Source organism: Cygnus atratus, chromosome 2 (assembly GCF_013377495.2).
Source record: "Cygnus atratus isolate AKBS03 ecotype Queensland, Australia chromosome 2, CAtr_DNAZoo_HiC_assembly, whole genome shotgun sequence".
NCBI lineage: Eukaryota > Metazoa > Chordata > Aves > Anseriformes > Anatidae > Cygnus > Cygnus atratus.
Genome location: NC_066363.1, coordinates 81,798,484 through 81,825,020, shown reverse-complemented (window position 1 = coordinate 81,825,020; position 26,537 = coordinate 81,798,484). Strand labels below are relative to the sequence as shown.

Below are 26,537 nucleotides of genomic sequence, written 5' to 3'. Positions count from 1 at the left end.
TCCCAGGCACTGGGGCACCGTCACCTGCACTACAGAGCTCTTCCAGTGCTCCCCAACACAACTTCAGCGCTGTGAAATAACCCTTGCTTAAATGAGTCCTGAGCATGTCATGGAATTTTGGATATTAAATGAATTTGAATCCTGGCAGCAAGCTACTCTTTGCCAGTTAACCTCAGCACCCAGGAACGTTCTGAAGCACATTTAATATAATAGTATAAATGCAGCCTAAGAGTTCAGTAACCAGTAATGCTCTTAGCCCCACAGTAGGTAAGAGAATGGGTCTTCTATCATGTAATAATAAAGCACTTTCCCTTTCCCAAATCTCTCACATTTCCCAAGCTTTTATTTTGGATTGCACAATGATTTAACTTTTTTCACCATTTCATAAAGCAGACCAGAAACTAATCTTGTAAAATTTTCTCTACCAAGCAATGTAAAATCAAGTGCAATATTAATCCTTGAAAGAAGAATATTTTACCAATTACACACTTTTTCAACCAAAAATCATTTTTTGCTTTTATTCACACTACTGTTCAGCATAGTTCTAGACATATACATTTAATGAACATTATAAAAAGACTTTAAAATAATAGCACATTTACTTAGAGCGATTGGAAGTAGTAGGCTTGTAAGAACTGCCAAAATTTAAGAGTTGATTTTGCTTTCTGTCCAAGTCTCTCAAAGTGAGTCTGTCTTTCACATTCTTAACCGATGCATAAGCTTTGCTGAAATAATGTACGCTGTTCAGAACTGAACAAAGGTACCATCATGTTTCAAAACAGACTATGAATTTTGTATAATGCATTTTCCTTGAATTGCTATTATTGTTTGTAATGTTTCAAAATTCCATTTCCATGAAGGAAAATTTTATCATCTGCAAGACCTAATTATCTTGACAGCAACTTTGTGAGTTACTGGAGGTATTCACTGAAAACTGCTTGGCAGAAAAATCTGTTCCAACAGGAAAAGTCTGTGCAAAAAGCTTCAAAGTCTGTTCAGAGATATTTGTTATTGCAAGGTCGTCAGGAAAAAATATCCTCACTTTTTCCCCCAGACCTCAGTCAACTTATTCCTCGTTCATTTGCATCAAACTAGTAAGGAGATCCAGTCTTTGGCAGCCGAAGAGGGCTTTGGCAAGTTTTCCAACTGTAGCACCTTTGGAGCCTTCCCTCATTCCCCACTTAAGCAGCATTTGGTAAACTTTTTCTTTTAGTCCATCTCGTTCATAGTCGTGATCAATTTCATCAATCTCAGGATCAGAGAAGCCCAGTTTACGAGCACAGTGCTTCCACTGTCTGGCCAAGTTCTCTCTCACCAGGTTCAGATGATTGTCAGTCAGGACAGTGTTGTTGTCTGAAGGAAAAAAAAAAAAAAAAAGGCATAAATGTTTTCTACTCCCCTTACTATCTCAACTGTCCTTCCCAACTTATTTGTAGTACCTGTATCACACAACTTGCATCTGGTATGTCATGAAACTACAGGACAAATGAGGTACGTGGTATTACAGAACAGTATTGCCACAAATTTTTACTTGCTTTATACACTCTAAAGTATTATGCTATCCTGATGTAGTATCAACATAGTAAAGGATCTAGACAGTTATTTTTCAAGTTGCAGAGGGAGAAAGTTGTACTGCTTTCATAGATTCCAAAACAAATGATTCTCAGAGATAACTACGAGGGGATAATAAACAGAGATGAGGGAGATATTTATCTTACCAAATATACCCCTTGATTCATAGTAACTGTAAGATGCTTCTGTAGCAACAGGAAAAGTGCTGATGTGTTGATTCTGCTCTTCAATCTTCATGTGATTGTAGGATCCAATTTGAATTCCAGAACTGTTAGTTATGTTGTATTTGATTGAATCTTCTGTATAAGAGAATACAATTTTGTAAACAATTGCATATGGTTCAAAAAGTCAAGAAGTAACATGAAGGGTGAGAAGGAAGGTTCTGCTGATCAGGGAAATGATTAAATGTTCTACTGTATTTAACGTGGAAATGGCTACTTACTGGAAACTGTGAGCATACTTCCATTATGCAGAGTGACGTTGTGCTTTAGTGAAAGCCAATCCTACTCTATTCCATGGCAAAGCGCCATATAACCAAGCCTTACCTGCTGGTAGTTACTAGATTGTAAATAATGTCCCCTGCACTTCAGGAATGTGTAGTGGCAGACTTTTTTTTTTTTTTTTTTTTTGGTTAACAGCCTCATAGAATGGCTTGGGTTGGAAGGGACCTTAAAGATCATCTGCCATAGGCAGGGATGCCACCCACTAGATCAGGCTGGCCAAGGCCCCATCCAGCCAGGCATTGAACACATCCAGGGATGGGCATCCACAGCTTCTCTGGGCAACCTGTGCCAGTGCCTCACCACCGTTACAGCGAAAAATTTTCTCCTAGCGTCTCATCTAAATCTGTCCTCTTTTTAGTTTAAGACCATTCCCCCTGGCCTTATCATTTTCTACCTGAGTAAGGAGTCCTTCTCCCTCCTTTTTGTAAGACCCCTTTAAGTACTGTAAGGCCACAGTGCAGTCTCCCCAGAGCCTTCTCTTCTCCAAGCTGAACATCCCCAGCTCTCTCAGCCTTTCTTCATAGGAGAGGTGCTCCAGCACTCTGATCATCTTTGTGGCCCTCCTCTGGACCTGCTCTAACAGCTCCACATCTTTCTTGTGCTGGGGGCTCCAGACCTGGATGTAGCACTCCAAGTGGGGCCTCACAAGGGCAGAGCAGAGGAGCACAATCCCCTCCCTTGACCTGCTGGTCATGCCTCTGTTGACGCAGCCCAAGATGCAGTTGGCCTTATGGGCTGCAAGCACGTGCTGCTGACTTGTGTTGAGCTTTTTGTCCACCAGAACCCCCAAGTCCCTCTCTGCAGCGCTGCTCTCAATGAGCTCTCCACCCAGTCTGTTCATGTCTGGGATTGCCCTGACCCAGGTGCAGCACCCTGCACTTGGATGTGCTGAACCTCATTAGGTTCATGTGGGCCCACTTTTCTAGCTTGTCCAGGCCCCTTTGGATGGCATCCCTTCCTTCTGCTGTATTGACTGCACGACTCAGCTTGGAGTCATCTGCAAACTTGCTGGGGGTGCACTCGATCCTACTGTTTATGTTGTTGATAAAGATATTAAACAGTACTGGTCCCAGGACAGACCCCTGAGGGACACCACTCGTCCCTGGCCTCCACTTGGATGCAGAGCCAGTGACTGCTACTTTTTGGCTGTCCAGTGTGGAGATCAGGATGTCATGTGGGACCACGTCAGAAGCCTTGCAGGAGTCCAGGTAGATGGCATCAGTTGGTTTTCCCTGGTTGACTGATGGTTCTGATGGTTCACTCCATCACAGAAGGCCACCAGACTGGTCAGGCATTGTTTGCCGTTGGTGAAGCCATGCTGGCTGTCTTGGATCACCTCTTTGTCCTGAAGGTGCCTTGATATTGCTTCCAGGAGGATCTGTTCCATGATCTTCCCAGGCACAGAGGTGAGGCTCACCTGTCAATAGTTCCCCAGGTCCTCTTTTTTAATCTTTTTAAAAGTGTGAGTAATGTTTCCCTCTTTCCAGTCACCAGGGACTTCACCTGACTGCCAGAACTTTTAAAATATGATGGAGAGAGGCTTGGCAACTCCACCAGCCAGTTCCCTCAGGCCCCTGGGATGCACGGCATTGGGCCCCATACACTTGTACCTGTTCAGTTCCATCAGGTGGCCTCAAACCTGCTCTTCACTTACAGTGGGAGGGACTCTGCTTCCCCAGCCCTCACCTAGAGGGTCAGGGAAACGAGGGACATGGAAAGCCTGACTGGCAGTGAAGGCTGAGGCAAAGTTAAGAACCTCGGCCTTCTCCATGTCTGTTGTTACCAGCTCTCCCTTCTTGTTTATCAGAGGGGGTACACTCTCCTTGGCTTTTCTCTTCTGGTCAATGTACCTGTAGAATCCCTTCCTGTTACGCTTTGCATCCCTTGCCAAGCTCAGTTATATCCATGCCTCGGCTTTCCTGATCCCATCCCTGGGACCTGCATCTCTGTGCTCTTCCCAGACCACATGTCCCTGCTTCCACTGCCTGTGTGTTTCCTTCTTGCACCTCAGTCTGAGCACCAGGTCCTTGCTCAGCCACCCTGGTTTCCTGCCCTCCCTGCCTACTTTCTTACAGAGGGGGATGGAGAGTTGTGTGCTCTAAGTAAAGCATCCTTAAAGGGTTACCAGCTCTGTTCAGCTCCTTTCTCCTTGAGCACGGTGTTCCAGGGGATCCCATCCACCAGGTCTTTAAACAGTTGGAAGTTTCCCCTTTAGAAGTTCAGGATCCTGACACTGATCTTCGCCGGGCCCGTATTCCTCAAGATCACAAACTCAGCTTGGGCAAGGTCACTGCAGCCCAGACTGCCTCTGATCTTAGCCTCTTTAATGAGTTCATCTGCACTGGAAAGCACCAGGTCCAGTAAGGCTTCTCCTCTGGCTGGTTTGTCTGATACCTGGACCAGGACGTTATCCCCACCACGCTCCAGGAGTCTCCTGGACTGCTCACAGCCTGCTGAGCAGCTCTTCCAGCAGCTGGCCAGGTGGCTGAAGTCCCCCATCGGGATGAGAGCGTGTGAGTGCGACGCTTCTTGTAGCTGAAGCCAGAAGCCCTCACCAGCAGGCTCCCCTTGATCAGGTGGCTTGTAGCGCACCCCGACCACAAGGTGTCCTTTGTTGGTCCAGCCTTAACTTTCACCTGGAGGCTCTCAGCCTGTCCGTGGCTGTTTCTGAGGCAGCTTTTCGCAATCAATCCCTTCCCTAACATAGAAGGCAACGCCCCTGCCCCTCCTTCCCTGCCTGCTCTTCTGAAAAGCTCATAGCCTGCTATTCCAGCTATTCCGGTGTTCCAGTGATGTGATCCGTCCCACCACGTGTCTGTGACAGCAATTAGGTCATAGCTTTCAAACTGCACCGCGGCTTCCAACTCCTCCTGCTTGTTTCCTATGCTGCGTGCACTGCTGTAGAGGCACTTCAGCTGGGCCGTCAGTCGCATCGCCTTTTCAGAGGAACCCTTTGGGACAGTTCACAAGTATTTCCATATTGCTTTCTAAAGTGACGATGTTCCCAGGTTCACTTCCATCACTCAGAGGTACATCCCCTTCCCCTGCTGAATCTAGTTTGAAGCCCTGCTCACAAGCCCAGCCAGCTTGCTGCCCAGCACGCTTGCCCCACCTGATTAGGCATGCCCCATCCCGTGTCACCATTCCTGGTCTCTCAAAAGCGCGTCTGAGATCATAGCACCCAAAACCTTGAGCACGGCACCAGCCACGCAGCCATTCCTTCACTTGGTCCATTCATCTCCTCCTTGGGTCCCAGTCACCAACTGGGAGGACAGAGAACACTGCTTGCACTCCCGATCCCCTCAACACCTTTCCGAGGGACATAAAGTTCCTTTTGATATTCTGGAGTCCGTTGCAGCCTCATTTGCCCCCGCATGAAGGAGCAGGACTGGGGGGTAGTTTTCTGGCCCCACCAGGCTTGGTAGCCTCTTCGTAACATCACAAAGGCCTGCGGACCCCAGGCAGGCAGCAAACCTCTCTGGAGAGATTGGGTGGCCTCAGTGCCTGTCAGCAAGGAGTCTCCAATTGCTAACACCCTTTGTGCCGCCTTTGAGGCGCTGGTTCTGATGTGGGTGGTTATTGGGCCAGCTCTGTACAGTTGCCCTTTCCTAGGTTTCTATCAGCCCTAGAGCATCACATCTGTTGTGCAGGGGCACTTCAAGGGCAAGGGGGAAATGATGACTCCTGCTCAGAGCAGAGACAAGGGTCCAGTCCCCCTGTCCTGTGAGTCAGTCAGGTTTGTCAGCTCAGGGTTGGAAGCTAACTTACCTTCTCCTTGTCTGGCCTCAAGGCAGTGCTGTTGCACTGACACGCGTTGAGCGTAATGCAATTCATCAGTCTCCTGACGGGATTCTTGGATGCTACGTTGTCTGATGAGCTTCTCTAGTAACAGAGCCATCTGCTTTAAAAGTTCACCCAGCTGGGCACACCTGTATCCTTGACACCCACCTCTGCCTTCAGGCCCTAGGGAGACTTCCAGATTCTGGCGTTCCCTGGAACTGGGGGTCTGGGCAGCTCCTTCGGTGCTTGGGAGGTCTGTTTGGGCAGAGGCATCTGCCTGGGGACGCTCCATTTGGGTTTCAGCATCATCTCGGCAGGTGCAGCAGATGCAGCAGGTGAACAACATCCTGGTTTCAGTAGAAGCCTCCTTCCGCGGTTGCTCCCAGAAGAGAATAAAGCAGCCCGCCTTCTGAATTTCCCGCGCACGCACTGCTACGCCCCTCCCTGCCTGCTGCGTCATACCCGGTTTGCCCAGCTCCTGCTCACCTGTGCTCCCTAGGGGCAGCTTGTGGACGCGGGGGTGGCTGCTGCTGCTGCTCCTGGCCCCACTCGAGCCTCGTCAGCCACCCTTGGCAGGGCTGCTGTGTGCTGACAGCTCCCTGAGGTTGCCTCCATGCAGGAATGCCCCTGCGCACCACCATCCCTGGCTACACTGTGGCAACGCACCTGCCCTGCAGCCGATCGCCTTGGCGTGTGACAACTTCTCTTACGTTTAGAGATACAAAGCAATAACAAATTGTTTCAAGATCCTGAATTTTTTTTCCTTGTTAGTCAGGATGCAATGCCTACCCTGGTAGTTACCAAGACAGATAAAGGCTACAGCACTTACCTCTGGGTAACTGAGGTACAGGAGGATAATACGCGAAAGTTCCCCTTGAGAAAGAAGTGGAATCGTTGTTACCTAAACAGATAGTGAAAACACCAAAATCCTTATATAAATAAAAAAAAGCACAAGTACTTGAAAATGACTGCAATATTTGGAATAATCTGAGTGCATAGTGCTCTTAAACACAAAAAGACAAGAAGGTTTTTTTTACTTAACAGGACTTCACCTCCTTGAATAGCTCTAGTTAAAGCAGCCACCCTTATCATGATTTTGCTCGGGGACTAATAACCGTAATGATCCTTAGATCCCAGTGAGGACCACGGGATTCCACATAGGTGTATGACCACCTGGCTTTGAGATGGCAGTGCAGGATCACAACGTAGTTATGGATTTTGCTGCCTTCTATCAGGTATTTGAATCTGCAAATTCCAAACCAAGAAGGCTCCCATTGGGCATGCCACTACTGCTTACTGCTGAGACTGATCACCGTTTCTGTAAGCACGTTGGCTGTGATCGGCTGTAGCAACAGAGAACACTCAGTGTCCTCTTCCTCCATTGCCCCCGTACCTTTCTACTCCACAGCTCACTAGCAAACATCAAGATAAGTTTCCCGTTAGCACCCGGTAGAGCTCTCTGGAGAAACCAGTCAAGAGCCTTAGCTCCTTTTTTGCTCTCTGAACTCTTGTTGCAAACCAAGCTCTAAAAAATATATATATTTTCTTAAATGCTACAAATATATGAGAAAACATTAATTTTTGCACATGCAGCCTACGGTATGAATGTTACATTCTGTGAGTCAAAAGCATTTATTTGCTTTTCTAGTATGATTACTAATAGTTCTTGGTTTTGGTAGCAGCTGCAGTATTATCTGTTGTCTGCTATTGTTAAGTTGGTAACTGAAGAGTTAGGCATTGGGTCTGATGCTTCTCTATTGCACTGATGGTTTAGAAATGATTCACTTGAAGTTAACAGCCTGAGATCAGTGAAATCAAGCAAAATGAAGTCAAAACTGGAGCATTTTAGCAACCTGGAGTCATTTCAGGTAAACAGGGAACCTTTGCTGTATCACACAGATAAGCTGTTAGCAATAAGCAGGTGTTGCACAAACTACAAAACCATCTTTGCCACGTCACTTTTAGAAGAAAAAGTGTGATTTCAGGAACACAGGACTTGTGAGGAGGGGGACTCTCACCTGTATCTGTGTCTGTATTCTTTGGACACCTGTTTATGTTGGTCTGTGAATGCAGGCTTGTGCCAGATTCAGGCACAGGAGTTTTGCTCAGGCTAAAGGTACCGGGTGAATGTGATTCATAGAGATCCTCTGGGTTTCCTGGTAGGAGATTTTTAGGGTTTGGCCCATAAAAAATATCAAAATTTCCCCGTGTCGGTGTTGCGGGTGGTTGTGGCTGAAAATAAGGATTAGTGTTTGATCCCGTGTTTTCAGCTCTTGGATACAGTTCACTCTGAGGAGCAGAAAACATCTTTGCAAACGGATCATTGGAAACTCTTCGTCTCCTTTCTTCCTCTCTCATTTCAGGGGTGTATACCACGTGTGGAGCTCCTGGTACTCCTGGTTTATCCATCCAGCTGCCATATATGTGGTAGTTGTATTCCCGCTGGAGTTTTCTTTCTAGATTGTCAGGGGACGTAAACGAGGTCTCACAGCTCTCAACAGGCTGATTCTCAGGGGAGGCAGCAAACTGGGCTTCATTAACCTCGCTGGTCACGGGGCCCTCAGAGCTGTGTAGAGAATTAGGCTGATCTGAAAGGAAGGAAAATTAAATATTTGAAATACATCCTAATGCAAGTATATAACCTGTTGTGATGACACTAGGATCTATTTTTAGTGTTATGGTAATTCATAAAAGGTGAAAATGTAGCATCATTTCCAGCATAAACTGCTTTATATAATGCCTTTACTGGGAAGTATTACAGACTTGTATCTAGGAAAGAGGTATCTGAACTCACTGGGTTATTCTGCTTGTATTGACACCAGCTTCTCAACCACTGAAATAAGAAATTCCTGGAGATTTTTGTAGGGTCTGATTTCCAACTGAGTCTTCACTGCATTAGCTAGTATTTGATCAGTGCAAGATTGGAGTATGACAAGATGGAAAATAAGACCCACTGTAACTGGTATTACTTCATAAAGCATAAATAATTTGCCATTAAGGTCACATCTGCAAGTGATTATGCAAAAATCCCATCTGGGTATTTCAGGATTAATCCTTTTTTATTTTGTCTAGTTTGTTCTTCATAGTCTCAAAGAATACATTTTTACAAGTAACGCCTACCAGCTAAAATAGTCTGTCATCTTTCAAACTAATTCTCGCTATCAAAGAAAGCTCTCCTTCAGTCCTGAATTAGATTGAGTTATGAACCAGATCATACTGCAACAGACTAAACAAGAATGTAAAATCCTGCACATTACTACTTGTTCTTGTGGTTTTTAAGGGCAAGGCTATAGTTAATTGCTTCAATTCCCAAAGCTTCACATTTATCTAGGAAATGTTGCACACTGCCTGAAGCACACACTTGCACAGACCACTGTAAGCTTGGAATAAAGTATACGTGCTTCTCATCAGTTCAGATAATATCAGTGAACTAGGGTTTTTTGTTTGTGTTTCAAATTGCATGAATTCAATCCAGATTAGGCTGGACCAAAACTGGTTCCTCTTGATGGCTGTGTATTAGTACTCTATTCACTTTGACTTGCTCTGCTTCTGTTGTTACCACTGCTAGAGGGAGAGTGGGAGGAATAAGCTAAGACAGAAACAATCCTATCAAAACTGACAGCTAGTAGCATAAATTGTATGGCGTGCGTTCTCCAGGGCAAACCTGCGGTGTATGAATGAGCAGGTCCTGCAGGATACCTTTTGCTAACACTGCCCGAGTAATGCCCATTGGCTGGAGCGGGAGTGGGGTGGGGAAACCAAACCCAAAAAATCAAACCTGACTTTGACAGACTGTTAAGATAGTATCTTTCTGCAATGGGAATTCACAGTAAAACCTTTTATACTTAAAAGCACAAGAGTATCTGTAATCTGCCTTTGTATGTGATTATTCTTGCTAGGGATGTAACTATACTAATTAAACAATATAGCAATAGGGCTGCCCTACTAAATCGATTAGTTCTACTCAAGATCTGTTACGGCAAACCTAACCTTGGGGAAGATTGATCAGTTTCATTCTATAGTTCAAAATAATTTGTTTAATATTCTCTTTAAAACGGTGTAAGCAAGGAAGGATTTTTTATTTCTACTCAATTTTATATTGTTGCTTATGAATCAGTGCTGCAAATATGATCTTATTTCCCTTGCCATTAAGATACTTTGGTAAACCAATTCCAAGTATGCTACCACACAAGAAAATACGTCATAACATATTAGTGAGATAGCTCCATGAAATATGCAACTTATCCCAGATTTGATAGAAAATATCAGAGAAAGGAGAGAACTCATCTATTAGTGCTCCTCGGGTAGACTCTAGAGACAGCAAGGTCATAAACAAAGCAGCGTCTTATAATTACGTGTCCTGGTTGTATTCAGATCATTTGTAAGAAAGGCTGGACTGAGAAAAAGGAAAGTTTGTGGAACTGAAGCCTATAGAACAAGCATTAAGTTTGTTAAAAGGATGGGAAGAAAGAGCAACTATGAAAAGTAATTACCAAATTGACCGTTGAAAAATTTAATATTAAATAAATTTTTCAGCATGGAAGAGAGAAGCTCAAGCCAGTAAAAAAAAAAAAAAATGGTTTCAAACTGAAGATGCTGAAAATTTTGAAAGAGTGAATATGACTTTGGGGAGCCTGGGAGCAAATTTAATCTTTGCAGTGATTACAGTTCTCTCTGAAGTGCTGCATAATTGAATCTCTCCATAACCACTTAATGGTAAGATTACTTACATCCTACACGGGCCCAATTTTATCTTCAGCAGAGTACATGGCATAATGTTATGCTAGGAAGTGACTTGGAACACTTACCTACTTGACCATTACTGGGATCTTCCCCTACAGCATCTATCTGAAGGGATTGCATCCTCTGCAGCAATTCGTTTGGCTCAGGCCACACTTTCTACGTGTAAAAGAAGAACACATGATCAAATTATAGGTGAAAGCTTAATCAAAGGGAGTACCTGTAGAGTAGGGAACAGCACATGTGCGCAGTAAAGAGACCTAGGTGAACAGATTCCATGAGTGTGGGGAAAGATCCCAAGCTCTTAACAGAGAGCACAGCCTAGCAGAAAATACCCATAGCTTTGCTACAGATGGGCAAAACCTTACCTTCAGTGAAGGGAGGAAGAACTGTAATGCAACTGCAGTATATAATACTCTGAGTTGGCCAGGCCCTTACCTATGTGAGTATGAGCTTAATCCATACGGAGTGGTTTTGGATTGTCTGCCTTGAGCTTAATAGCTAGCCTTTCTGCAAGCAGTCTCAGTGAGAGGAGGATGCTGAGGTAAAGGTAGCAAATATGCACCCTCTTTTCTGGATCTCTGTATAGCAAGTACATTCATCTACAGGAAAGAGGTAGGATGGAGAGTTACATTCACGTATGGCCACGCTGACTTTTACTTTTTTTTACTTTCACTGTTCCTGAGAGTATCAGGAACAAGGAGTTCAGAGGACATGTTCAGAAAGATGCAGAACAATTTCCCCCCTGCAAACCCTCATCTTCACTACGCTAGAGCGAAGGCAAAATCCACTCCTGTTCTACTCTTCTGATGTTCCTATTACTCAGACTTCACTAGAAATCATCTTTTTTTCTTTTTTTTTTTAACCTGGAAAAATGATTTCTCACTTTCCCCTGGTGCATCTTACTTGTAAAATATTTTTTAAGCTGTCTTTTATTTTCTAATGAAAGTTAAACCCAAGAAGTACTTCTGCAGATTAAAAATTGACAACCAGCTAATCTCTTCCCACAGTTTTATTTTCTTCCCAAAGCAAAAGACGACATTCTAAATCTGATTAAAACCTTAAGTACTTATATTTTACTTGAGTAACTAAATAGTGATGTATTTCATAATTACTCTGTTTCCTGTAAGATCCTCACAGAGAAGCTGATGAATTATGGGCTAGATAAGCATCCAGTGAAGAGGCTTGAAAACAGGCTGAACAACTGGGCCCAGAGGGTGGTGATCAACGGTAAGAAGTCCAGCTGGAGGCTGGTAAGTAGCCGTGTACCCCAGGCATCAATACTAGGCCTGTTCAATGCCTTCATTAATCATCCAGAGGGACCTCAGTAGGTTGGAGAAACTGGCTGACAGGAATCTCATGAAGTTCAATGAAGCGGGGGGGTGGTAAGTTGTGCACCTGGGGAGGAACAACGCCATGTACCAACATATACTGGGAGCTGACTGGCTGGAAAGCAGCTTTGCAGAAAAGGACGTGGGGCCTGCTTGAGCAGGGGGCTGGACCAGATGATCTCCAGCTGTCCCTTTCAACCTCAGCCACTCTGGGATTCTGTGGCCCTTTTAGTTAGGGGGCTGTAGACTCTTGCTTCCCCAATCACTAGTGCGGGAGTGAAAAAATGCTTCGCCCCAAGCCCTCCAACTCCTGTTCTTAATGAAGCTGTACTAGCAGTTCAACACTGACTTGCCTGGATGCTGTATTCATGCTCTGTGCCCCTCACCTGTGTGGTCTGATATGAAGGGATGCTTTCCTTTCTGAGACAGTAATAGACTCGTAGCCCATTTTCTAAATAGTCCTTTGGCCCCTATGATGCAAGAGGAATATTTGCACAGAGCTAATGCAGCTAGTATAAAATGCAGCTGCCATAAATTGGACATGTAGCTCACATCATGAGTTAGTTCTGTCAGATCAGTCCAGGAGACTTGTCTAATGAATTTCATTTTGCAGAACTATCATTTTGTTGAACAGTTGACTGTGCTTCATAATTATCACGTGTTTTCGAAACCAGAACCATTCATTTCCACAATTAAGTACTTGTTGATAGAAGGAAGCACTTCAAAAAACCAAAACTGTAAATGAATGGTTTTACAAAGGAAGTTTTTTTTGTTGTTGTTGTTAAAATAACTGGATATATATCATGAGTCTGAGCCTCACTTTACTGCAAAGATTAAACCCTAATTCTAGGAGTCATCACTGGTAGCTGTCAGTACTACAGAAGTGAGTTGATAAAACCTGTGATAAAAAGATTCTGTAATCAACCAATGTTCAAGAAGTTCTCATTCTCTTATTTTTCAGTCCAGAAATCACTCTTTGTATCGTAAGTTGTAAACCTAAAGCCAGAAAAGGAAGAGAGACCAACTTAAATACAAAGGAAAAATAACTGATTTCAACTAAAACCAGGGGCATTACTTTTATTGCTGTGGTATTGCTCCTGGTCTCAAGCAGGCTAGAAATCACTAGATGCTGCCTGAACGCAACACAAAATTATATGCCTTGAAAGAAAACCTAGCATGAATGTACAGAGTTTTTTATATTTACTGTAAATCAGATTCTGCTACTTTTGAATCTCTGGGAATAATATTTAATTGTATCAGTGAGACTTTCTGGACATGGTAGAAGCTTTTCCAAAGTCTTGTATTATCATAGAGTCATTCAGGTGAGAATGGGCCCTGGGAGGCCTCCAGTTCCTCCACCTGCTCAAGACGGGATTGCCTATGGGATCAGACTGGGTAGCTTAGGGCTATGTCCAGCTGGGTCCTGAAAAACCTCTAAGGATAGTGACTGGCCAACACTCTTGGGCAGCTTGCTCCATTGCTTGTCTGTCCCTGTGGGGCTGTTCTCTTGTTTTGCTTTATGCTCGCTGTCTCTATTCTTCCCTCTCCTATGTGCTGCTGAGAAGAGCTTGCCTCCATCTTCTGAACAAATCCTTCACAGGTAGGAACGGGCCGCTACTTGTTGCCCTCCCAAAGCCATCTCGTGTCCGGGCTGAACATGCCCCAGTCTTCTCAGCAGTGCTGCTCCCCAGCCAGACAGCCCCTGGCCAGTGGTGAAGCCAGGTGTTGTTTCTCCTCAGGTGCAGCACATTGCATTTGTCCTTTCTGAATTTCCTAAGGCTTCCATCAACCCACTCCTCCAGCCTGCAGATGACAGCCCTGCCTATGACAGTACTTAACTCATCCCCACATTTCGGTGTCATCTGCACACCTTATGAGCGTATGCTCCATCACTTCCTTCGGTCACTGGTAAAGGCATAAACCACAGCAGGTCTCAGTGCAGTAGACCCCTGCACTACCCCAACTGTTACTTACTGGTCCCCAGGTGAAGTAGGACCTATTAACCACTGCCCTCTGAGCCTCATCATCCAACCCATTTTTAACCCATCTGGTTGTCTACCCATCCAGATAGTAACATCTGAACTTGGACACAAGAATATTTCAGGAGACAGTGTTGAAAATCTTCCTAAAGTTCGGGTAAATGCCATATGCTGCTCTCCCCTCGGTCACAGCCCCACCCGGTTTATCACAGAAGGAAATCAGGTTAGTCGGGCATGATGAGAGCGTGGCAGAACCTGGCCATAACTGGGGACGAGGCACAGGGTTGTTAGGAAACTGGCACTTTAAAATATTTAGGAAGTTACTCACTTTTATCTTCTTCAGGTCTTCTTCAATATTTTTTCCTATATTTTGATAGTAAAATGGTTTGTATGTTTTACTAATTTCTGTAAAAAGAAGAGAACTAGGTGAAAGTGGTTTTCAATGGAAAATAAGTGATTTATACTGTCAACAATTTTGATAGAGAAGGATTGAAATAAAGGCTTGTATCAAGTCAGAAACGGTAACGGGAAAATGATACACACATTTGGAATCTATGTTCACATAACTCTTTTAGCCTTAACGTAGTAACAGGAGCAAGACAATTTTCTTTTAGTTGTCATATTGCTTTTTAGGGTGAAAGTGCTCTGTTTATGACCTGTGGCTGACAGCACCTGCCCTTGACTTGACTGGCCAAAAGACAAAATACCATGTTTTAAGAAATAGAATACATTCAGTTGTATTCAGGTATTTAATAAGCAGCTACCCTACCTCTGCTAAAGATGGAATTACTGAAAGAATCTATAAACAACGTAAATATTAGCATTTTGCTTAAGGGAAAAACAAACTGAGACACCCAGTGCAACCACAAAATCAATCTGTTAGCAGTAGATAATTTCAGGTTAAATATGGAAATAGTTGATTCGTTCCTCCTGGTATACATATGTCCTAGGAATATTGACCTGCTGTATACGAAGCTCTTGGTGCCCTTGGTGTAAATCAAAATCTCTGTTTCCTGTCACGTGTTGTTTTTCTTTTTTTGGGACTACTATTGAGGCAGAGAGAAAGGGCAAAAGGAGATAAGGAATACTGGCTTATATTTGATGAATGCTTAGTCTCCTTCCCCAGACCATTCAGTCCAGACTTTTACGCACTTTGATTGTTTTGGGATCTGACACACAAAAGGATGGTTAGTCACAAGCTGTTGCGTTGTTAATGGCAGGCTAATCTGGGACGGCTTTTGAAGCAATTTTTGATAGGATATGTTCTCAGTTGTACCCAAGATGTACTATGTTCCATCCTATTAGTTTTTTTTGCAAGCTTCAGAAGGAAGATAATACATTGTCAAAGACAAATTATCATCATGCATAAAGTGTCTTAGCTCCATCCAGTCACTAGCGTTCCTCAAATTTGTAGATGTTGGACAAGATGCTATTTTCAGTCATAGTACAGGGAACAGACTTTACTGGGCAAGTAAGCTGATACCAATTTTTGCTTTGAAAATAAAGCTATATCAAGAAGAAAACACTCAAGTTTGTTTTGCTGCACTATGAACTACTGGTGGACATGTAACAAAAATAATCCTGAAGCAATGTCTTACCTGCAAAGGTAGGCCGTTTCTCTGCCTCTTGTTCCCAGCATTGTTTCATTAAGTCAATAATCTCCGTTGGACATTTCTCGATGATCTCCTCTATGTCTGGTCTACTTCCATTAATGATGCCAAAGCAAATCTGAGCTTCATTTATACCATCTGAAAAATTAACGTTTCATATCAGATTGTAATCATGTATTTTGCAATCCCCAAAAGTCACATCTCTGTAGGTAAAAGAAATAGTGAAGCAGCAGCCTGTATCTTTCTGGATATGTAAACGTTTCAAAGAAAGACGTCTGAGTTACAGATACAAATCTCTCACATTTGTGAATGTGAATCCAGGGTCTTAATTACTATACATTAGAGATTTATTTTAAGACTAATGGATTTATTTTTATGCATAAGACATGCTCTGTGCGAGTAAGGGTGACAGATCTAGATTTCTAGAACCTGAATCTCAGTTATGCTCTGTATTAGGTCAGAACACAAAGATTGCCACATGGGCAGTGTTTAGCCAGTTAGCAAAAACGAATCCATTCAAAATGGCAAACACAAGTTACTCTGGAATTCCATGGTCTGCTCCTACTTTTCTGTATGAGTCCATGTAGGACATTTAGGACAAGAGGGAATGGCCTCAAGTTGCACCAGGGGAGGTTCAGGCTGGAAATGAGGAGATATTTCTTCTGAGAAAGAGCAGTCAGGCATTGGGACGGGTTGCCCAGGGAGGTGGTGGAGTCACCGTCCCTGAGGGTGTTCAAGGAAAGGTTGGACGTGGTGCTTAGGGACATGGGTTAGTGGGTGACACTGGTGGTAGGGGGATGGTTGGACCAGATGATCTTGGAGGTCTTTCCCAACCTTAATGGTTCAATGTATGCATGTTAAGAAATTAGCACCACACAGCTGAGAAGCAGTAACTGGCTGTGTGGACATTCCCGTTAAAAGAAAAAAAGCACACGTGACTAGCCCATGTTAGGAGATAGCATACACATCAAAGTTTCCATCCTGGCCTGCCCAAGGTTTGTCTAACTTCTGCCACCGAATGCAGGTTTACATGCGCACCAAGTGGATGTGAATAGACTTTGTTCAGACTTGGACTCATGCCTGCGTTTCAAGTACAGCTGGGATGTCCTTGACCACACTTAGGAGGAATGATGCAACCAATACTTAAAAGTGGCCATCAGATGCCAAACACGGGCTGTTCTTGGGCATAAGTGATATAATCCACTAATCTTAATTTTGTAACTTTAAACGCTTAGCATTTCCAGCTTAATTTTGTGACCTAGACTTCCGGAAGTAACTTACGCTCATATGGCTCTTTGTTAGCAAAAATCGCCCAGATTACTATGCCAAAGCTGTAAATATCTGATTTCTCATCAGGTTTTACATTAACACTCCGTAAGTGCTCTGGGGCCATATAGAAAAGAGTGCCAGCATTGTTCTGGGAAGTGCTCTTGATTTTCTTCTGTCGGGTAGTCTCTTCTTTGGTCAGCCGGCTCCAGTTCTTAAAGCAAGCAACACCAAGATCTGCAATCTGAAAAATGAGATGTGTCAGAGCCAGTGCTGTGATGACAAGTAGATAAAGAAGCATTTCATGCAGTGCTCAGTTTTGCAACAATAGCAGATAGTGACTCACCTAAAAATGAAACTGCAAAAATGCAATTATGAGAAAGGAGAAAAGAACGTTTGCCTCTTTTTTTTTTTTCCCCTAAATAAAATATCACTGCCAACTGCGAACCGTTAGGCTGAACCTTCATTATTAACTTAACACCATGGGGAGCAATGGCACAATGCAAGGGGGAAAAGTTTGAAGTGAAAATGATGCTCAAGAGCTGCTTTGTGGTACTCATGGCAGAACAGAAGATCCACAAAAGAAGCAGCTGAGATTCAGAAATAATCTATAAGAAGGGTGTATATCCCCTCCTACTGCAATGCACTTTCCATTTTGATTCCATTTAACTTGACTTCCTGAGACCTTTCTACAGAAAGGGCAAGGAAGAGGACAGAAAATTCTGTGATGTGTATGCTGCAAGAGACGTGGAAAAGGATAGCATGAAATTAGTTAAAGCCAGGGTATCTGGGTACCGTGCGCTTGACAAGGTGACGTTACTGAAACATAAGGGTGCTGTTTTACAACAGCTAGATTAATGGCTGGTGGTGAAGAAAGTAATCCTTCCCTCCTCTTCCCACAGCCTCCTCTCGTGCTCCCTTGGCTTCTCCTGTTCCAGCACTGACCCCTTTTCTGACCCAGGAAGACCTAGGGCAAGGCACTCAACCAGCTTGCTCAAGCAAGTGCTCTCCAGCAGAAGGACAGGACTGCCAAAAACTTAAATTGTAATCTGCTGGTTTGGCTTCCTAAATTGTACTGTGGCAGGGTGGTCAAATTAGCACCAGTGCTAATGCGAGGGAACAGGAGAAGAAAAGTGGAAGAAAGCATGACTGCCTCTCTTGGCCACAGAAAGCTGTTAAACTCATCTAGTTGTGTAACCCAATCGCTCCAGATACAACTTGGAGTGACACATCGCCTCACTTCTTTTCACTCTCTTGTTGCCTCTAACTAGCTTATTGGTCTTCTTTAGCTTCTGAAGCTTTAGGCTAAATTTAGAGGTGATATATTCAGAAGAAGAGGAAATTCTAAATTACAACCTGCTGACAAAGCCGGAGTCTGAGTTCGTGTCTAAAAGTGAGAGGTCTAATGTGACAGAGGAAAATACAGTATAAGTCTTCCTACATTTGCAGTTTCATAGAACAGCTGTTTGCCCTTACAAATGTTGGCACTGTTGGATACATTTGAGCAGACAGATCATACAACAGCTGCCTTACATGAGGCTTTTGATCAAACTGCTTAAAGAGGCCTGATCTGATTCTGAATTTGATCCTGGGTTCCAGTTCTGTTTGTTTTCCTGTGTGATAGCAGACTAATTTGCTCCTGTCCATAAAAGCAAGGTGAAACCCCCAAACCAACCAATTTACAATTAAGGCAGATAATGAAGTAGTTTTTGTTGTTTGTTTGTTTTGTCTTTTGTTTTGGTCAAAACCTAATATAGCTTTTATCTGTTATCTCCAAGCTGCTCATACTGCACTGTGACTTTCTACTGTCTTAACCTTGTCAAATTATTTCTCAATAATTTGCATGTGAGAAATAAAACATGATAGAATACTCTTCACAGCATTTTATTCAGTAGTTTCCTATTGTAATGGGGTGATCATTTCAGCAACTCACCTTGACCAGGATGTTTGATGAGGACTGCTGCAAATTCTACTCAGGTTTATTCAGCAGGGGGTTCTATATGTATATGTCTTGATCCAAAAGCCCACTGAAGTTAATAGAGGGACTTTGGAATAGGCTTATAAATCATTCTTTGAAGTAGTTTCCTGCTGCTTTTTTTTTTTGGTAGCTGCTGGCTGTCATTTAAAAACGATGACTAAGGGAAAAAAGAGGGAGACAAAAAAGGAAAAGATAATAGGCAAAAGAAGGAGTAGAATAAAAAGAAGGAAGTAAAGGCAGGAGGAGAAATTACAGCAATAAAGGACAAGACATGATCTTTAAGACATTTTCGTTTTGTTTCAGTCTGTGGGCTTAGGTTTGTTTTTTTTCTTGATAGCTGTTTCATTATTTGTAGTTCACTAATTCTCAACAATATTATTCTTTCTTTTTTAATACCCCTAGTGACTTTTTTTCCACACATGGGGGAAGATTATGCAAACCTCAGGTGCAGAGCTTGTATAGGTCATCATATGTCAGGGATCCACTGCTAACACTGTCCTAGCAATAGCTCGCTGGACTACAGAGGAGTTCGTCTACCAGTCAGGAATACTAAGCAAAAGCAGGCAACCTGGGTTCTTCAACCCAAACCATCAGCATTCTCCATTTACTTTCTAACGCATACCTTAATGTGGAAGTCTGCGTCCACAAGGATGTTTTCTGGTTTTAGGTCTTTGTGTACTAAGCCTTGCTCATGTAGATAAAGCATTCCTTCTATGATCTCCAGCACGAAACGGCCTTTCACTGACAAAGGTATTGAGAGCTAAAATAAGGAACAAGAAATACCATCTATTAAAAAATGCTACTACAACCATCAAATCAGAAAAGTCTTTAAACGAGTTTGTTTCTCAGTCCCCTGAGTATCTCTGTTCAAGCCAGGCTAATAAAAAGAACCAAGGTCCTTCTCGGATCTAAATTCTTGCATTAACATAAGTCTGGAGTCTCTCCATATTTACAAAAGCAATCTTTTTTAGTGGAGTCTCAAAATATTTCTACAAATACGCTCCCATAACTCTGAACCTACAACTGTGGTCTCCTCCTCTGTGATGCACAGGAAAGCCATAGCTGTCCTCTGCTTTTATAATCTGCCATCTTTAGAGAAGGCAGAGTGCAACTGGCCCTTTAATACAGAAAGGAGAATTAGAAACTAAAATGACTGCATCCTTTGGAGATGGCAGCAACATCTTGACCCTTTCAAACATCTTATTAACTCAAAGGAGCATCAGGGATGAAGCAATTCACTGTTCACCTTCTGTAGCACTTTCATCATGTTCCCCGGTCCACATACTCCATCACAAGTGAGTAGTTTCCATCTTCCAAAACTATACCTAGTAGTTTTACCACACGGTCGTGCTGTAGTTTGCGCATAATCCTGCCTTCTTCAAGGAGGGAAGCATTGTATCTGCAAAACAGCAATTACACTGAAAGTAGGCTAGATAAAGCAAAAATGCTGTGGATTCATACCCAAAATCATGGCCCAAACCGACAGCCTCCCCAGAGCCACCCGAAGGCGAACCATACCTTCTATTGGTTTTAAATGGGTACAGCCCTGTTCATGTCAGGCTATGTTCTACAACTCTCTGCTCAAATGCCTTGTACGAAGACCGTCAGCACAGCCTGACGTTAAGGCCTGCTTTTCAGAAGGTGAATAAGCATGTTTTTTTTTTTGTAAATGCAGCACTGGTGGTGTATGCCTGAGCTGAGGTGGGATAAGGACAGGACTGAAAGAACCTTTGCAAAAGGAGGATCAAGGTGCACTCCACTGCCTCTTGTACAGGAAACTACTCAGGCCTCTTTCCTGAAGGGCTGCTATTCATGTTCACTTCCAAAATGGATTTATTACAGGGGAATCTACCCACGTATGGGATACTGATAACATTTACTAGGGATTATTGGTTTAGGATGAATTCAAAACCTGGTTACATCAGTACAACCCACCAATAGTCACAGGTACACAGATGGGAGCACACTATCGGTGTTAAAGAAGGACGGTACTGATAATTTTAAATATGAGAAGGGGTGGCATTTTTACTGTTCCTGCTGTTACAGTCAGAGAGCAAACCAACGCAAGAAAAACAAAACTTGAGACTATGTTGCTTGCTAAAGCTTTCCTATCCTGTGACTTATAAGGAAGCTGCTTTCTCCCTCTGTGTTCTTCTGCAGTACTAGAGGAGGTGATTGTTTTGTTTGCGTTAGGCTCATTTAGAAGTTGGCTTATGACTTTTGATTCAAGACTTCAAGGAATAAAAAACTTAAGGGCCTAGGTAGTGAGACAGTGGAAAAAATATAATAAATAAAGCTGGCAGGCATATCTGTTTTAACTGTGTTTGTCCCAAACGTCAGTGAAGTCTGCAAACTACTGGAATTTCTTAATTTGCTTTCCACTGGCAAAACAAAAACTCATTATTTTTTTTGTCATAACACAAACTTGAAGAACATGGGTTTTTGTCTCTCTCTCTCTCTCTCTCTCTAGTGGAAGACTCAAGGGAGAGTTTTAGGATAGTTGTGGTGGTGAGGTGGTAGAGCTAGAACATGACATGAATCCATTGAAATCCACAGCTAATTCAATCCCTGAATTAAATCAGTAGGCTTAGCTTACGTTCTTGGTATTATAAATGTAGGGCTGGAGTCTGGCTGATGGCCCATGTGTGTTTAGTTCCTAGTGGACATCTACATTTGGACAGCTGTACTGAAAATTGATCAGCAAGCTTGCTAGTAACGTGTCTGCTGAGTTACTGAATTTATCTGGGTGTGTAAGAGTTCCCTTGATTCTTAACAATTCACAGCAGTGCTCACCTTGCAAAAGAAAACAGGAATTTAACTGCAACGACAAGTTAAAACTCTAGAATAAAAGTTGGCTCATGAGGGAAACATGAAAATTTGCAGGACAGCTGCTAGTACTGTACTGACAATATTTTCCCCACATACAATATATCCAGGATCCAAAGATCTAAAATTATAATCTTTTATTTAGATTTCTCTTTATTGAATTTAGACGGTTCCCTAGACTGAAATATAAAAATGAAAACTAAGATGAGTAACTCACTCAGTGCGCTGGGGTCCCGTATACACAGTTTTTAATACTACATATCCATGTTTTCTGTGAAAGCATAAAGAAATTGTTCCACATCCTCCAGCATCTAATTGTTGTTTTTCAAGCAAATCCCGGGTGCTCATGTGGATATCATCCAGTGACATGTTTGCAGTCTTAGCAATTTAAACGAAATGAAGTACCCTAGTGCTTCTGGACCTGTATAAAGGAAGAAAAAGCATCATTACTCTGCATTTAACTGTTCCACTAAGTAAGTGTCTATGTAAGGTGAGAGACATTAGAATCTACTCTCGTGACCCTTCTGAACTAGCCCCTTACAAAGGCCCTCAGTGTGAAACTAAAGATGCTGTGTTTCTCTCATAGGATCCAACCCAAAGATCACAATGATTTATTCCGTCTACACATTAGAGTCGTGTTAAAATGATGTGAAACCATTTCTTCACCTGAGGATCTCCAAGTGCTATTAATAAATGGTTATTATCCATAGAATATGCAGTAGGTTGTTACTGTCCTTATACTTCATGCTTGGAAAAACTGAAAACCAGAGAAACAAGGGCCATGGTTCCAAAGGCAGGCAGTATGTAACAATTCTGATAGGTTCTCGTTCTCTAAATTGCCTGAACATGTGTCTGTCTGGTGCCTGGATACTTGTATAACTCTAAGCTACGTTTTAGGCATCTTTGCAAGTCCAGCTTTCAAGAGTTTGCTTGAAGCTTAAAACAAAGAAAAGGTTTCTCTGGAGGGTGAAAGTGAGAAACTTATTTTCCCAGCTGCCTGAACTTAAGGAGATGAAAGCTGGGAAGGACTGTGGTGAGGAAATAAGGCAGCTCTCCACCCCTCAAAAAAAAGAAAAGGGATAAAGAAATTATGAAAGCTTGTGTTTAGTAACTCCTAAACACATCAACAGAAAAACACTGTGAATTTGGGGAACCTCAAAGTGGGTAGGTAAGTCATCCCCGGTTGATGCCAGAATAATTTTAAGCTTTTGATAAAGCTGTGGTGTTCTCTTGCCTGATGTGTCTCTCAGGTGGTAAAACCTTAAAAGAAGGCTGCACAAACCTGTGCCTTTGGCATGTATCAGCAAGCTGCATTGCTAGCACAGGTGCAAACTGCTAGCTCTGCTTCTTCATCACTGAACTCTTACCTTAAACACTTTACGTCATGTAAAGAAAAGGTCTTCTGACAAAAAGTAAACTCTTGAGAGACTCCAGTAGTTGTTCAGTTTCCATTTCTTTTGTGTGGCTATGAGACAGATGTAACAAAAGCACTATTTCCAAGTGCCCCTGTCAGCAGCAGTAGATTAGCTCCTTCAGGTAGTTAAGAGCTCTCTAAATAGTGTAGGAAAGGGCTTCCCAAATATTTCAGACCAACAACTTACTGCTAACAACTATGCACCTGTATCTTAAAATCTCTAATTGCAAAGATCTTTTTAATGTCGTTATGAACATCAGTTGCAGCCCAATTACTACAGCCTCTTTTTGGAGTCTGGGAAGTAAGGAAGTAGTGAAAGAGTCTGTAAAAAGTAGGTGCTGGAGAGAAGAGAGATGTTAATGTGCACATTGGCTGGCCAGTTTGATATTGACAAGCCAAAACTGTGAAGAGTAAGCTTTAAAAAAGGAAGCTTTCTTCTTTGGCTTTCCTGGCTTAGAAAGGATGCAGATTTTGTTTTGCTGGGGTGCTAGCCTGCCTTGAGAGCGCAGGACTGAGGACATGGCAGCATTCATTTAGTAAGAAGGTAAGCTCGGCTCCGCCTAACGATTATTACGGGAGAGGAGATTTTCTTATATTGCTTTACAGCTAGTCAAATGGCTGTGTAACACACAGCTCATAGCACTGCCAAAAAACACCCACTGCTGCTCTCACAGGTGAGCCCTTGCCTCCCTAGCGGTTTCTGGTGAAGGTCCTTTGGCTTTCTTGGTGAAATGCAACCAGCTGTTGTGCTGATGGGGTAGGTGTCACCAGTACAAAGGCCTGAATTCAGTAACAAGACTTTAATGTGACACAGACTAACATCTTGCTTCTTTATCTGGGGTCTCCCTTTAAAGCATTGGATCAAAAGTTGCATATCTATGGTAATTTTTGCATGCTGACAGTAATTATACATCTAGGTAGTAATTGCTTGTGCGTGAATTGCAGATACTGTTCTTGTGAAGACAAATTAGGTGTGTGTTTATTTAAATGCTGAATCTCTAAAGTTACGTTAATGTTACAAATAGCTTGGGGCTGCTAGACATTCAACACAATATAACCTGATGAATAGAAGCCCTGCCTCAAACCACAAAAACAGAGAACTTTGTTCCTGTTTACCTTGATAATACTCCTTCCTGTCAAGCAGCATGTAATAACCGTGACCAGAAGGCTTAGAAAATCAATAGTAATTTGTGAAATCATGAGAGGGCTGCTGAAGTGCGCTGGATAACTTTCAACAGAGGGAATTTTCTCATAAGGTGGGAGAAAACCCTCCTTAGGCATGCTATAGTATTAGGATGCTCTTTTTTTTTTTTTTTTTTTTGTAATGAGGTACTCTCAGTAAAAGCTCTTCGAACTGAAGACTCATTTGAAACGTAAAGTTTTTTGTAGGATGGGTATCACAGAAAAGCAATCTCCGGTCAGGCTCACAAGCAAAGACTACTTATTGCAGCATGTTACTTAACACGAGGTATTGGCTGATGTTACCTGAAAATGTCAGGTATTACAGAAATCAAGGAGGAAGGCTCCACTTAATTCAAAGCTTACTGCTTCTTATTGGGATACATAGTGATGAAAACGTATCCTGTAGTACCTATGATACTTCAGTACCAACGTTAAGTATCTGTGATGAACAGAAGAGAAATTTTGCAGCTCTGCTCAGCCTAACCTTGCAGAGGCTAAGCCTGCTTCTAGTGGTTCGCTTGTGTTCTGTAAGGTCACCCTCACCTGTGCACAGTTGGTTGACTACAAAACAAATCTTTCTTAATATACCATTGTGAACATTTGTATCAGGGATGATTTGTATTTAACAGCTGCCAACAAGTACTATGAAAATTCTGAACGCCGGTTGCTGGAAGAGTGGGATTTTCTGCTGACCAGTATGTTTGGCTTTTCTTTCCTTTAGAGAGGGGTAGAAGTGGGATACGTGGGGTTGTGGCATTTTAATTTTTACGCCGTGGTTATGTTCTCCCTCTTGGCCCCTAAGGGGCACACGAGTGGTGCCCCGATCCCCAGGTCGTGCTGGGCCTACCTCTCACGGCTCGCTCCACTCGGTGCCTTGTTGCTGGTCTGACACAGCCCTGGTGGGCCCGTGCGGTTACGAGGCTCGCTGAGCGCGTTAGCGGGGTGGCACGACATGGGGTTTCGCGGTGCCGGAGATACTCACGGTGCGCAGCCGCTTGACAGGCGCTGCAAGATGTCATTGAAGGAAGCGGGTACGCGTGCAAGCGCCTCAGCTCCTGGCCGCTCCTGGTTGTCGGGAACGGCAGCGGGTGACAAACTGGAACCAAACCCGGAATCGCTGATAGGGGTGAACGGGGGAGGAAAATGGAACCAAAACCGAAATCACCGACGCTGGTAAATGGAGGAGGAAGAAGGACGGGTTCCCACAGCCGGGGTCAAAACTACTGCGTGCGTGCGGGGCGCTTCAGAAGCTGTCAGCGCCCCCCGACCGCACGGCCGTCACTCTGGGGGCACGGAGGGAGAGGTTTGCACTGACAGGGCTAGATTTAAGCCTTCCCCGCAGTGACAGGGCTAAATTTAAGCCTCCCCCGCGGCCCAGTTCCGCCTCCCGGGGCGCCCCGCCGCCCGCCCTCGCCGCCGCCCCCCTCACGGCTCCCGCGCTCCGCCTCGCCCGGGGCCGGCGGCCCGGCGCCCCCCGCAGCGGGGTGGCTCCGGCTCTGTGCGGCCAGCCCGGCTCCCCCCCCCCCCGGTCCCACCGTGCCTCACCGTGGCTGCGGGCCGCTTCTCGTCCCGGCCGAGCCCACCCCCACGACCGGCGGGAGCAGCTCTCGGCCCGCCCGGCTCCGCCACCGGCCCCGGCCCCGGCGCTGCTGCGCCTGCTCGGAAGCGGAGGAGGTGGCCTGGGTGGTGGCGGTGCTGCTCCTGCTGCTGGTGGTGGTGCTGCTGCTCGGTAGCTTTGCCACGATACTTCCAGGTCCAGGGGATTTCTCTGCTCGTCGCAGTGCCTTGCGGGTGCTGCGGAGTGCGGGAGCAGCAGATCCGTGCGGGAAGGCAGCCCACAGCTTGGGTTGGAGGCAGGGAGCCTTTCTAGAGCTGCAGGGCAAGCTCTGGGAATGGGATGGATGTAAGTGGTCCAGGAGCCGGTTTCCTGCTGGAAACTGGGGCCTCAGACTGCTATGGAGCTGGAAGAAACACAGTGGCCACGGAGGGGTTTATTTAATTCTGTGCCAGCCCAAACTGTCGATTTCCTGGGTAGGATTCCTCCTCGGCTGTGAAGGACTTCTGAGGCTGTGTTCGTGTGAGTCCTACACCTGCCACTTACGAACAAAAGAACCACTATCCATGAAGTATTACAGGGCCTTTGAGGTTTGCATGGGTGCACTGGTGTGTAACGCTGCATACTCTGAAGCTCCGGCCCTCTGCAAGTACAGAAATCATCCTTTGTTCCCCCCTGTGGTGGTCATCAGTGCGGTATCTGACTTCCTGAACCACCTGTGTATCCTAACTTGCAATTTCAGGGGAGCAGGCAGATTGATTTATGCCTTCTGCTGGCCAGCCCGTTCATCCAGAAGGGGCA

General features: G+C 44.1%; 1 protein-coding gene and 1 long non-coding RNA gene across 2 annotated transcripts in view; one reads left to right on the top strand and one right to left on the bottom strand.

The window, feature by feature from the left end:
- The window catches only part of LOC118251013 (uncharacterized), a 31,408-nt gene extending 19,443 nt beyond the window's left edge, over positions 1-11,965 (top strand). The window contains exon 4 of the long non-coding RNA XR_004779630.1: positions 11,726-11,965. This is a non-coding gene — a long non-coding RNA (uncharacterized LOC118251013). The remainder of the gene's footprint in view (positions 1-11,725) is intronic.
- RIPK1 (receptor interacting serine/threonine kinase 1) lies at positions 396-21,964 on the bottom strand. Its single transcript, XM_035552712.2, is given in 12 exon segments — positions 396-1,353; positions 1,719-1,871; positions 6,685-6,756; positions 7,874-8,443; positions 10,664-10,754; positions 14,234-14,310; positions 15,504-15,653; positions 16,797-17,025; positions 19,382-19,519; positions 20,006-20,034; positions 20,037-20,158; positions 21,803-21,964. Coding segments are annotated over 12 exon segments (2,070 nt in total). The 5' UTR covers positions 21,955-21,964; the 3' UTR covers positions 396-1,066.
- Between the last annotated feature and the right edge of the window lie 4,573 nt (positions 21,965-26,537).